Genomic DNA, 14,085 nt, shown 5'->3' on the forward strand with positions numbered 1-14,085 from the left:
ATTTCAAGATTATTACATTTACACGAACAGGAATAAGCTTTGATCTCAAGATAACATAAATAATTATTAACATCACAATATATACACATTAAAATCACTAGAAATATTGTGAAGCCTGAAGCTGGGATGAAAAGAGGGGATGAAAAGATAAGAGAATTAAAGAGAGAAATGAAATAATGAGTCCAGCACACATGTCTATGTCAGGGTTGGATTCAGAGAAGAGACTGCCAGTTATCTACCCTTGTCTAATTATAAATCATCATAGTTTCATCATCCATGCTTATATGATATCCTACTAAACATATAGAGGGAGAGAGAGAAATGGGGTTTAACGTCCACTCGACACAAACTAGGTCATTTCGGGACTAACACATGGTTCAATTTTATTTCAATCATTTGCTTACGCGTAGGGGTCTTTTAGCAGTGGGAGGAACCTGGAGGAACCGGAGAAAACCCCGAGGTTGGGCAGGCGACCCTACTCCTTGTCACGTACAACCGGGAATCAAAACATATGATTCCATTTTATTTCAATAATTTGCTTGTGCGTAGGGGTCTTTTAGCAATGGGAGGAAACTGGAGGACCCAGAGAAAACCCCGAGGTTGGGCAGGCGACCCTACTCCTTGTCACGTACAACAGGGAATCAAAACATATGATTTAATTTTATTTCAATAATTTGCTTGCGCGTAGGGGTCTTTTAGCAGAGGGAGGAAACCGGAAGACCAAGAGAAAACCCACAAGATTGGACCGGCCCCCCTACTCCTTGTCACGTACAAGCGGGGAATCAAAACTACGCCACTTGACTCAATGACAGACTTCTGCTTCATCGTGCATTATCCATTCGGCCATTCTCTCCTCCCCCTACTTTTCTGCACCAACTGGGCTAATGAAGATGGGCATACGCCATGCTATGGGGGGGGGGGGAGATTCTTATTTTGAATTTCAACAACTATATGTTGTCCCTTGCTAGGCCCTCTGCCCTACACCATTGACAATAGGCTTACCAGGCCCTCTGCCCTACACCACTGACAATGGGCTTACCAGGTCCTCTGCCCTACACCACTGACAAGGGGGAAGCACTCCGGAGAATCTTGTCAAACTTTCTCGGCTAACACCAAGATCAAACACTGGATCTCCAGGTTAGCAATCCAAAATCTTACTTACTGGAGCCACTACAGTGATACGTAATTTAGATCTACGTAACCCAGACTCCCTAGATATTTTGTATGAATCCATTTCAAAAGTTAATATCGACCTAAAACATTGTTAATAAATTTCAAGCAATGAATGATGAAAATATGACAAATTAAAACTATGATGGATGATAGAAATTAATCTCCATTTTATTCACCAAAGATAGCTAATTAAAAATTAATTGCTAATTCTCCCTGAAAATTGCTTTGATTTCCTATCTGAAAAGAATTCATAATACCATTTGTTCTTATGTTTTAAGCATCTAAAATATTCAAAAATAGTAAATTAATACTTGAATGTGAATTAATGGTTTTAGTGTTTCAAGAAATTAAACATCAAAACAAACTCCGTGCAAATTGATATTTTTTTTTAAAAATTATGAAAATGATCTAAACTTACTGTAGAATTAAAATAAAACTAAAGATTTGCTAAAAGCATAAGTTTAACAAAATGTTAAGAAAAAATCTACAAAATTATTTCAAAAGGTTAGCAAATTAAAAAAAATGTAGAAACTGAATTAATGAAGATTAGTGCAGAGCAACAATCCAACCCTGGAACTACTGCCATCCAGTATAGAATGACGGACATGTCTTCACCTGTGCCGTTGTGTCACGACGTTGTGTCACTCCTGACAACAATTAATTCACCCAATTGTAGAGATACCTTCATCGTTGCTGTAGCAGTTGGGACAGTGTAATTTATTGACTCGGATTCTCACATCAGCACCTTCGGAGCCGTTGCCCAAAGGGGTTCGGCAAACACAGCACTTAAAGCAGGGCATATGATAATATAAACCTAACTTCTCTATTATCATAGCAGCACCAAAACCTACAAATGAACAAACAAAAGAAATAAACATAGGAAAAATAAAGCTAGAAAATAAATAAACAAGCCAACATTGAAAGATGTGCCATACAGTGTGCTATGACGGAAATTAGGTCAGGTAGTGGCACTACAGCCCCACTTATATCAAATTCCAACTGCCAAGAACTCTTCTTGTGTACACAGGACCTTGGTTTTTCATCCCATCCAAACGACTATATATCATCCCTTGTCCTGCACCACTGAAAATACTGAACTTTCTCAGCCAACACAGGGATCAAACACCGAACCTCTAGACTAGCGAGCCAACATTTTACTCATTAAGCCACCGTGGCTCCCTTTTCCTAAACAGGTTTCATTTAGTGACATTCGTATAAAGTGAGTAAAAAAAAATCTAATGCGATTGTACTTTATTCTTTTCCTATCAAACTCTGATATTGTTGTTTATTTCTTGTAATGTCTATGTATTCCGTCTTGTGCACAGGTTCCTCTTGAAAGTTTTGTTTTGCGTATAGTCATGCAGTCCTCCTGCACTTACTATTATGTCAATTGATGGATTGTTAAGAATACTATAGTTTACAAGGGACTCAGAATCCCTTACATGTTGATCACCAGCTTTAAGGAAATAATAAAAAAAAAAGCTCAAGAGGGTTTCTTGTCTTCGAATTCCTGTTGCAAATTTGAATTAATACAAAAAAAAAACCATTGAAAGAAATGTTACTATGGTAACATCACCTTGTTGACAATACCTTCGCTTTAAGGAAATAGTAAAAGAAATGCTTTAGAAGGTGTTGCATTTACAAATTTCTGTTGCAGATTGGAAATAATGACAAAAAAAACATTGAGAGAAATGTTGCCATAGTAACATCCCCTTGGCAACAATACCTTGGTAACATCATCTTGATATCAATACCCACCTAATTCTTGATTACAAGATGAACACAACTGTTTACCACTAACAGGCACCTGATCATTAGAACCATCAGGTGCTGGTGGGGCTTGAGACGATAAACGCGGAGCACCATAATCTGATCTTGGAGAATCATAACCATAAGATGCAGGCATTGTCTGTGAAAGATTAGGGGAATTTCTGGACATTTGAGGCACATTTATGTTCAGTTCCTGGGAATAGCTGCTCCCATTCGATCCCCGAGCACTGGCCGTTTTTTGTAACAATGTCTGGCGTATTTGTAAGGGCATGTTGGGATCGGTTCGTGGTGGTAAACTGGAATATTGAGATTGTCTGGGATGATTAGCACTATTATCACTCCATATATTTCCGTGATCCCGCGGAGGTTTCACCGGACCAGTGTAAGGACCTGGTTGAATGGGTAGCGTGGACGATTTCACATTTAAGTCACTGTTCATTCGGCGTCGTTCAGCTTCTTCAATCACCCAATGACCTTGAAGCGAATCAGAATACTGATTCTTCATGATTTCTGAGCGTCTAGGTGCAGCTCTTCTTTCATTGGACGAATCGTTTCTTCCTATCCAATCAACAGACTGGCGGAGTTTTGGTTTAGGAACAGCATTGAGGGAATGGATTTCTTGTCGAGTTGGGGTCTCTCGTTTTATTGGTCCCGTTGTGGTAGGACTGGTAGCACTGTCGGATCCTTCAGGTTTCTTTTGTAAAGGTTTAGCGGTTCGGTTCATGGCCAGCATATCTTCTCGAGACAAACTATTTCTCTGATTTGGTTCGGAAAATCTCATTTTCATTGATTGAACGCCTGTTTGTTCCCTAGGAGAATAATCTTGACTCTGCCTGTTAGCACTAGTATTAGGTTTATTATGACTGTCTCTAAATGCATTACTTTCTGTTCCGTGGGTTCGCATGACACTGATATTTCCCGGTTGCTTAGGCTTGTTGCTAGGTGGCCATGTTGGTTCCACTTTTTGTACATGGTGCTTACTTCCCCTTGTGTTGTCAACAACCATTGAAGTAGAGAAAGTAGAGGGTCTGATTGGCTCGTGTCTGTTTGCAGGTGTTACTGTTGATGTATACAATGAACCTTGACCCCGGACTCGTGTCGGAGATGGCTGATAAGGTTTTGGCTCATTATGCTTCATAAATTCCGCGGAACTATTCAAAAGATTCTGACGCTCTCTTTCTAATTTTTCCTCTTCTTGGCGAATTCTTTCTTCGTCTCTCCTCAGACGTTCCTGAAATAGACCAAAAATCAAATATATAAAGAGACATGCAGTTACACTATGGGATGTGGGTTGGGGTGTTCAAATTAGACTATGATAAATTTGAGACATATCCAGTCAATCCACTGCTCAAATAGTGATGTTGATGACTTCGCAGATTGCAATCGGATTAAAACACAGATCCTATTTCGTTTCGGTTTACTTGTCTTTACTACACTAGGATCTAGAAGAGTTGTTATATTACAGGCATTCTGGTTGAAGCGAGGAATTAGCCAATGAAACAGTCTGTTACGGGGAGTTCTTGGCGTGCAATGCATGGAACTGTGGGTAAATCACTTGAAACGTCAACACTGATTGATTAATCAAAGTCTGACATCAAAAGGTCAAGAGCCGCTTGTATGAACTCTGATGCGACCTTCCAGTACAACCAGTCAGATCTTCATGTAGTGTAGGCCATCAAAACAAAACGAAATATAGATCTGGGGCCTGTTTCACGAAATTTTAAATAAGATAAAATCTAGATTTTAGTTAATTTGATTGGATAATATTAGATTGATTTTAGTGCTTAGCCAATCAAAATTGAAGTATCTACTAAAATTTGATTTGATCTTTAGTTAAAATTTTGTGAAACAGGCTCCTGTATTTTAATCAGATCTGTACATAGATTTTTATGCTACTTTTGAATATTTTCATGTTGAAAGTAGAAATGTACGTTTCATAGTATCTTTAACAGATTATTTTACAGAGAGAAAATTTATTAGGTTTAACATCCACTTAACAATATGTAGGTTGTGACTAACATATTGTATATATTTATTTCATTCATTCATTTGTGCCTAAGTGGCAAGAAACTGAGCTTCATAACTGAAACCCACGAAGTTAGGCATGCCATTCGATTATTTTTGACAGATATATATATATATAGAGAGAGAGGGAAATGGGCTTAAACGTCCACTCGACACAAACTAGGTCAGTTTGGGACTAACATATGATTCAATTTTATTTCATTAATTCGTTTGCGTGTATGGGTATTTAGCAGTGGGAGCAAAGAAATCAAGTTAATATAAGTCTACTTGGTATATTCTTGTATACTACTCTTTATGCTTTTAAATTGTACAATATTTTCGAAACAAATACCGTTTAAACAAAATCTGAGGGTTGCACTATATGACCTAGTTAATCTCGATGAAACATGAAAGGAAAAATAGTTCAATGAAGGAAATCATCATAAAAAAAGAAAAAAATTTTTTTTTTATATTACATACCTGAAAAATTTATCTCCATAAAATAAAGCCATGCAGTTTTTTTGTTTGTAACCAAGCCCAAATTATTATTAATTATAAGAAATGATTACAAAAAAAAATCCCCAAATTAACTAATCATAACAAAAATCAAAAACAATACAGATCCTTCGGACTGGAATTCAATTGGGGGGAGGGGGGGGGGGAGGGTAAGTGTAGTTATCCAGGAAAATTTTAAAACTATGTCAGGAACACATATTTGCAAATTATTGGAAGGGATGGGGAGTTTCGATGGGCCTGCAATAACAACAGACTAAAATAAATAAAAATTCCACCAAATGCCACCACACTATTCCAACCCAAAATGCACAAATAAATAAAATCTTATGATCTTTCATGATGTTAACTAAATCGAAACGACCAGATTTAAAGTTTTAATCCATAAACCAAAACATAAAAATAATCTCCACCAAAAACAAATAAAAAACACCTGAAATCTAAAAAAAACGAAAAAACATACCACCACAAAATTCCAACGAACCAATCAAATAATTACCTCTTGTTGACGTAACTTTTCTTCCCGTTCTCGGAATTTTCGCTCCTCTTCTTCTTGCTGTTGTCGCATTGATTTCTCAAATTTCTCATATTCCTGACGAATCTTTTGTTTCTCTTGTTCTATAAAATTGGCATCATGGACTGTTTAAAAAAAATCACCGAAAACAACAAATTGTTAGTCCAACACCCAACTACCTTTAATATTCTAGGCTAAGGCCAAACATATTTAATTATTTGTGTACATTGTTTTCTTTAAAATTTCATAACTAAACTTCATAAACTAAACCTAGAACTAAATTCTTTTTGTTTTTAAATTAAATTTGTTCCCACAAGAAATAGGAATCAAGATAGATTTTCACGAACAACAAAAATTAAATAATGTGTGACCTCTACAATAACTAAAATTAATAATAAAATAAAAACTACATTTAACATTTTAAGACTAACATGCACTCATTTTCATTTCAATGGATACTTGTGCAAAGCAATGGTGGAATTTTGCCCGGACAGTGGTGTTTTGGACCTACTGTTCTTGAATTCCAGTCATTAAGGGTTCTTTTATGTGCATGCCTTAGTCTTTCAATCCATCCAAATGAACGGACAAACCTTTTTTTATCAGTGTCTTAGATGCTAGTCCTGACAACTGAGAACCAGACTTGAAAAATTCCATCTTGTCTAGCAAATAATGTCCTACAGCATGCTCCCCCCTCCCCCATATTTAATAATTATTCATTAAAATAGACCAGGCTTGAAAGAAAATGTTTACATTATTATGAGAGTGATGGAGTGTTTTCTATTCTCTGAAAAAAAGTACTTGTGGGCCGTTATTGGTTATAGATCGGTGGTTATCACATGTAACATTATCAAATATTCTATCTAATATGTATAATAACTATCAATACTACAATTACTAAAACTATGAAATAACTACACACACATAAACTTAAATATCAACAACTAAAGAAAAAAGTTAATTTACCATGATGAATATATTTAATGTTTTGGGGCTATATTTAATTTACCATGATGAACAAGTGTTGGCTATATTTAATTTACCATGATGAACAAGTGTTGGCTATAGTTAATTTACCAGGCTGAACAAGTGTTGGCTATAGTTAATTTACCAGGCTGAACAAGTGTTGGCTATAGTTAATTTAGGATAAAATAAAGTAAAGATGCATCTAAACAACTATATGTTATCCGTTGCCAGATCGTTTGTCCTGCACCACTGACAAGAGGGGAACCACGCCAGATAATCCTGATGAACTTGCTCGGCCAACACTGGCATCGACGATGGGACCTTCGGTTTAGCGAGCCAATGTCTTACTCACTGAGCCACCATGGCTTGCAACATTAAATACAGTTCATTTCAATTTTTTAAATGTTAAAATAGGATATAATTGTTCCAATTAATATCTTCTATTTTATGCTCAAATAAAACAATTTTAATATCGTCAACATCATCTATACGTTTCATGGGAACTGACATTTTGATAAAAAATATACCTGGAATGGTTCTTTGTTCTGGCTGGATAATCATGCCACGTGATGTGTCTGGTTGATCAAGACTAAGTTGAATGCTGTATTGAGGTACTGGTTCACTGGAGATTAAAGAAATTATTTATAAATGTATTTCCAACAATAGTCCTTAACTGGTTATAACAATAATATGAATTGTTCAAACTTGATATAAATATCATTATTGCCTATCTAATATTAACTTTGTTCTTTATATTAAAATTTAGATTTATTCTGCTGGCAACAGCATCTATTTTAACATATTAACAAGCCTTGTCATAAGGTATCAGTCACAGACTTTTTCATACGGTATTAGTCACAGATTTTGTCAGAAACAAAATACCACACAACGTATATATACAAGCCTCATGGAGATAAGGCACCTGTCACAGATTTTGACAAGTTCAGATTATTCCACAACGTATATAACATATAAAAAGTGTAATAATATTTGTCTGATAATGTCTGACAGGTGCCTTATGTCCAGAATTGACATGAATCACCTGTTGATTAAAGTAATCACAATAGTTCTATGGAAATCATTTACTGTATCTAATCAGAGCTACATATCTACAATGATTCTTTTGTCGTTTTTAAACCTAAACATACATAATTCAAGAGTTAAATCTGCCTATTAAGGTCTTCTTTAGGCCTAAAACGTTATATAAACTATTAATTAGACATTTATTAACAAAACAAGATCATAATCAACGCCTGATGGCATCAGATACTCAAAATTTTAACTAGTTTAGAATGGTTTGCCATTTAAAAATGGGAAAGCGAGGCCAAGTCTCGAATATACCAGTGCCCTGGTTACCACAATGCACACAGTTAGTGATAACTTGACTCAAAATGAAGAAGTTTGAATGAAATTTTTAATATTTTCATTTTACATTATTTATTTTTGAGCATTATAGTGAGAATGGCCAACTCTTTATCTAAATTTTACATAATGTATCTTAAATGACAAATCATTGTTGCAATTTCACTCTAATTGAAAGTAATTGTTTTTCATAGAACTGTGATTCTTCGAGAACACAGAAACATTATCAAAGATTTTGTATCAGAAAATTTGATTTGTAATACCTTTCATCCAATTGATTTCGAGGATCTATGACCAGACCACCTGATTGGCTGGCTGGCAGTTTGAAAGACATGGCAGATCTCTGGGGTTCTTCTGTTTGATGCACAGGGGCTTGCGGACGACCACCAGCTACTTGAATATTCATAGTGGAACGATTTTCTGCTGGCTGATTGACGTAGTCCGGTTCATAGACATTAATATTATTATATTTAGGTGGTCGGTATGCTAATGTGCTTCTTGTTTCAACTATTTCCATTGGTTGAGAAGCAGAAACAGCAGCTGTGATTGGTCCGGTATCCTCTTGATGTACAGGTTCGTAGGCATTTTGATAAGAATTATCCCTAGGTGCTCTGTATGCTAATGTACTTCTTGTCTCAACTGTTTCGATTGGTTGAGATGAAGGGACAGGAGCATTCATTGGTCCGGTATCCTCTTGATGTAGTTGTTCAAGACGCTTTCGCCTTTCCCGCTTGCGTTCTTCAAGTAGTCTCATTCTTTCCATTTCAGGCTCCAAAAGTTCTTTCTCCTAAAAAAATTGAAATTGTGGTTTACCGTTAAGTTGAAACAAAAAAAAAACACCCCAAGACACTAACTCATTTCAATAATGTTTAAAATCCATGAGGTCAGCCTAGTGACATACATGTTTGGAATTCATTGAACCAAATATCATGGGTATAATACACAGACACTGTTTGCACAGGACCTTATTAGTTTTTCATCTCCATTTCCTTCCTAGAATAAACATTTTTAGCCCAGACACGCGTGCATGATCGTAAAATGACGACTATTTCCGCCAATACCACACTGCTATAACTGCAGCTGATAGTAACTAAGTAGTAACTAGGGGCGCTGCTATAGCTACCTGTTGTTGTTGTTGTAGTTGAATCTCAGCCGCACGTTTCTGTTCTTCTTCGTATTGTCTCTGTATCTGTTCCTGTCTATTCTCAAATTCCGCCTGTATCAAAAAATATAAGCATGAAATCAACATCTTGTCAATCAAACATTCCTGTCAATCTGAGTTTTGTTTTGTAACTGAGTTTTGTAACTGATTCAATCATTCAATTATAGCGCCAGTTCAGGCAATAATTCAAATTTTTTAGAAACATTTCCCGTTAAGTCGTTTATTTTTTACATTCGTTACTAAGGGTCAAATATTTTCTATTTCGATCAATCTTCCATTTTACCCAAATTTAATCATGAACTTAAATTTTTTTGTTCAACGAACCATTGAAAATTCTTAGTTGATTATTCTATGAACGAAAATGTGTTTGTATCTGAAATACATAACAATTTTCATTACAATGACGAGGACTTGTCGAAGATGTTTGAAATTTTATTCAAAATGTTGTCAGTGTTATCTACAACACTTATATAAAGAAAAAACAGTGGGGCTGATATTGTCCAACTCAATATCAAAATACATTAATATCAGATGAGGACAATAATCCTTTTTTATAAAACATGGAGCAGTCAAATTATTTATCACTCTGCTTAACCTCAGCAGAAAGTGCTCATTATCGAATTTAGTCAAAGTATTGACGTAATGAAACTATACACTCACAATCATAATCAATGTTATCAACAAATAGCGGAAGGAGAAAGGATCATCACCAAACCCAGCCAAGGCATGTTTCTAATGAACATCTACACCAGCCTTCTACCTCAGAGATTCAAAGGTGTGTCATGGACTAATGGAACCATTTTAATGCTCCCATGGTTTCTCGGTAAAACAAGGGAATGAGTCGGTTAAAACACTGGGCACAGAATATGACAAATAGGCTAAGCAGAGAAGAATCATCATCAAAATCAAACTCAGCCTAGACTTGTACACCAGCATTCTACATGTACCTCCGATTAAAAGGTGTGTCATGGACCAATGGACTCATTTAAATACTCCTGTGCTTTCTTGGTAAAATAAGGGAATGAGTTGGTTAAAACTTAGACAAAGAATCTTATGATGTTTACTGACGAACCTATTTTATCAAACCAATGTTTTCTCCATAAAACAAGGGAATGAGTCGGTACACGGACACAGAATCTTATAATGTTTACTGACACACCTATTTTAACAAACCCATGCGTTCACCATAAAACAAGGGAATGAGTCCGTTATAACACGGACGCAGAATTTTATAATTTTTACCTGATTATAAGTGAAGTTTATATCTACACCATTTTCATTGGCATCAGCAGGCTGTTAAAATAATAAAACATCACAAATAGTTGGTTAGTTTATCTACTTCTATTATCTAATACCTTATTCTAGTGATGCAGAATTTAACGCGAAAATATAATTCCTGATAATATCAGAGTTCCGGGACTCTAAACTCGATCATATTGACCAGAAAATGTCTTTGGATAATCTTTGGATAATAATTTAGACGGTTAAAACAAAATATGCATCATGTCCTCGACCTTCGATATTGAAGAAAATGAGTTATCATTTAGATGTTGACAGACAGTTACAAGAAATTAAAGATTGCAGCATGAAATCAATAGAAAGTATGCAAACTTCAGATGGCCATAACACTTGTTATGAGTGATACATATAGATTGTAATACTATTTGTGCCAATATGAATTAACTTTTACTGATAATGATCTGAAAACAGTTTCACATCTTGAAAGATACTGTCATATTCCTAGATTTTCTCATTTGATCCTAAAGTAACCTGCCTAATGATTTTGAGGTGTAAAATTCTGCATCAACTATAAATAACTACAATGTAACATTCCCATTCAATAAACATTCATTTGTTAGATCATCTTTTCATTTTGATAAACTTCATGCAGAAATACTAAATATCTCCACGACAAAAACAACAGGAGAATATCATGCAGAGTTAAGGAAAGTGCAATAACACAAACAAGACACAGTGATATTAAACTTTTACAAGGTTAACTTAAAGGCTCTAATCGTCATTTAAGGGATTGCGGAATACGGTTCAAAAGATAGGATGAATTGTTAAATTTGTCACTCTGCAGGTGATATATATCTTCTTTGCCCGGCATTTAGCAATTGCTACAGGTAATAAACACAATACCATAATATGGAACACATTTATTATTTTAATTAAAGCGACATTTCGTTTGCTTGAAAGCGTTGAGAGAACCCTCAACGAAACGTCGCTTTAATTAAAATAGTAATTGTGTTCCATATTATGGTTTCGTGTTGATTAGATGATATATAGACGGGCCATATAAAACAAAAACCAGCGCCAAAAATTAGTACTTAAATACTTTAATGGGCTTCTTTTTAATCTGATTAAATTTAAGCCAAGAGATTTTCTACCGTTGATAATCAATATGAATAGATTTTAGCATGGATTAAGCAAAATTCAAATGACGGACAGAAACTTTAATTTATAATTACAGTGAGGGATCTTTAGTATATTTGGAAAGGAGTGGAATAGGGTTAATGTCTCGATTTCCCGCTTGTACATGACAAGGATTAGGGTCGCCTGTCCAACCTCATGGGTTTTCTCCAGGTACCCCTGGTTTCCTCCCATTGCTAAAGACGCCAAGTTTGTGTTAAGAGGACGTTAATTAAAACCCATTTCTCTCCGTTAATGTCTTGTCAACACAATACATCAGTCATATTGTGAAACATAAACCATTTTTATTTCTATGGTTACAAGTTGCACGTCAAATGGCACACGGGTCTCTGAGCAATAATACAACCTCTTACTACGACTTCTCCCACAATCATAGGAAAATTGGTTTTGATTTATCAAATGAAAAACAGATATTTCTTTAGCATTTGAACGATATATAACCGTCATTCCTACCTGACGTCTCTCTTCTTGTTGATTATTCCATTCTTCAATACGTTTACGATCCCTGCGCTTGTTAAAGTTACTGCCCCGAGAAGATGATGGAGGCTGACTGTTCACATAATCACTTGCGCTTCTATCCAAAACAGGCTCCTCTGGTCTGTCTTCGATTCCACTATGCTCTGGTTGCCATGGTAACGTAGCGCTCAGACGCTTCTGGTTAATAATGGTTTTTTCGTCCTGATACTTGTATTCTGATTTAGGTCTTTGTCTCTGCCATTTTCGAAGTATAGCAGGTGGACCATCAGAATCCCCGCTATCTACATTTGCAGGGGACTTAACTCTATCAGATTCATCAAACGAACCTGAAATTAAGAAAAAGAAAAATATAAGAATAAAAGTTTCATTTCTAATGAACTGAAAATTAAATGAAATGGGGTTTAATATCCTACTGTTCTGCTCCGACAGGGCTAATGCAGATGGGCATATGCCATACAGTGTGCTATAAGGGAAATTGTGCCTGCACAGTGACGCTATGGCCTACTCTTAAAGTTAGTTCATTTCGAGACTAACATGTGATATACCGCCATTGATGTGTGAAGAACCAGTGTCTAGAGCACTTTGTGTTGACTGGAGAATCAGGATCATCAACATTGAGTATCCCGGATGAAATCCATCAGTAACCATGTCATCCAAAATCCATGGCTGTCGGGACAGCTATCATGTTAAGTGTCACAATGGCTGCCATTATGATCGTCATGACATCCATTGTATCATCATGGCTGTCAGTGATCATGGCATTTAAAATCCAAATGCCATAAGCTGGGAGGGTCAATTGGTGTCATGATGGATATTATAATGCATGTCACGTTAAGTGCCACAATGGCTGTCATGACATGGCATTGTGTCAGTTTGGTATTATGATCCAGTGCAATAAAGAGAGAGAATAGAATTTAACATCCACTTGACACAAACTAGGTCATTTCGGGACTAACATATGGTTCAATTTTATTTCAATAATTAATTCGTTTGCGCATAGGGGTCTTTAGCAGTAGGAGGAAACAGGCGACCGGGGAATTGAAACCACGCCAGTTGACTCAAAGACAGACCTTGTGATAGAAAGCACACGCTAACCATTCGGCCATCCAACCCCCCTCCAAGTGCAATAAGCTGTGTCATGACTGGTGTCATGTTGGTATCATGACATATGTCATGACAGGGGGTGGTACGAAAATAATAATATACTTACTCGAGGAATTAACCTCTTCTGCTGGTTTCTTTCTTCTCAAGACAACTTCATCTTCCTTTTGTGTTTCTGGTGGACTACCATGATATCCCCACGAACCCAGGCTGTCAGTATTCACATAGTCATGGTGATTAGGACGACTCCTCTGCACATAATTCGAGTCACTTGTGTTATTGTATCCAGTGTCACTTGTGTTATATCCGTGTGTATCGTTCGTGTTATATCCAGGTTCACTTGTGTCACTATATCCAGAATTAACAAATTTACTGGCATCCCTCTGATTAATGTAATCTGGTTCACTGGTGTTGACATAATTCGGTTGGCTAGTGTTGACATAGTTTGGTTGACTTGTGTTAACGAACTCGTTAGTCGAACTGCTATTAATATAGTCATCAACAGAGCTAGTGTTTCTTGATGACGTGTAACTGGAGTAACTTTGATTGACAGTTTCTGCCGATTGATAAGAACTGTCGTTGTTAGGATCGAATTGCTGAAAGAAGAAAAAGA

General features: G+C 36.1%; 1 protein-coding gene across 3 annotated transcripts in view; it reads right to left on the reverse strand.

The window, feature by feature from the left end:
• Positions 1-14,085, reverse strand: part of LOC126830949 (histone-lysine N-methyltransferase, H3 lysine-79 specific) — a 134,474-nt gene that overhangs the window by 5,035 nt on the left and 115,354 nt on the right. For 2 of the 3 annotated variants that reach the window (XM_050561485.2, XM_050561486.1), the window contains 9 exons: positions 13,582-14,068; positions 12,348-12,697; positions 10,704-10,754; positions 9,423-9,515; positions 8,563-9,086; positions 7,465-7,559; positions 5,960-6,099; positions 2,932-4,174; positions 1,856-2,020 (listed from right to left, as the gene is read on the reverse strand). In XM_050561485.2, coding sequence (XP_050417442.1) covers positions 1,856-2,020; positions 2,932-4,174; positions 5,960-6,099; positions 7,465-7,559; positions 8,563-9,086; positions 9,423-9,515; positions 10,704-10,754; positions 12,348-12,697; positions 13,582-14,068 — 3,148 coding nt within the window. Of the gene's footprint in view, positions 1-1,788; positions 2,021-2,931; positions 4,175-5,959; positions 6,100-7,464; positions 7,560-8,562; positions 9,087-9,422; positions 9,516-10,703; positions 10,755-12,347; positions 12,698-13,581; positions 14,069-14,085 lie in introns of all 3 variants that reach the window. The other variant, XM_050561484.2, reaches the window with a different exon arrangement.

The sequence above is a fragment of the Patella vulgata genome, chromosome 8, assembly GCF_932274485.2.
Source record: "Patella vulgata chromosome 8, xgPatVulg1.2, whole genome shotgun sequence".
NCBI classification, from domain to species: Eukaryota; Metazoa; Mollusca; class Gastropoda; family Patellidae; genus Patella; species Patella vulgata.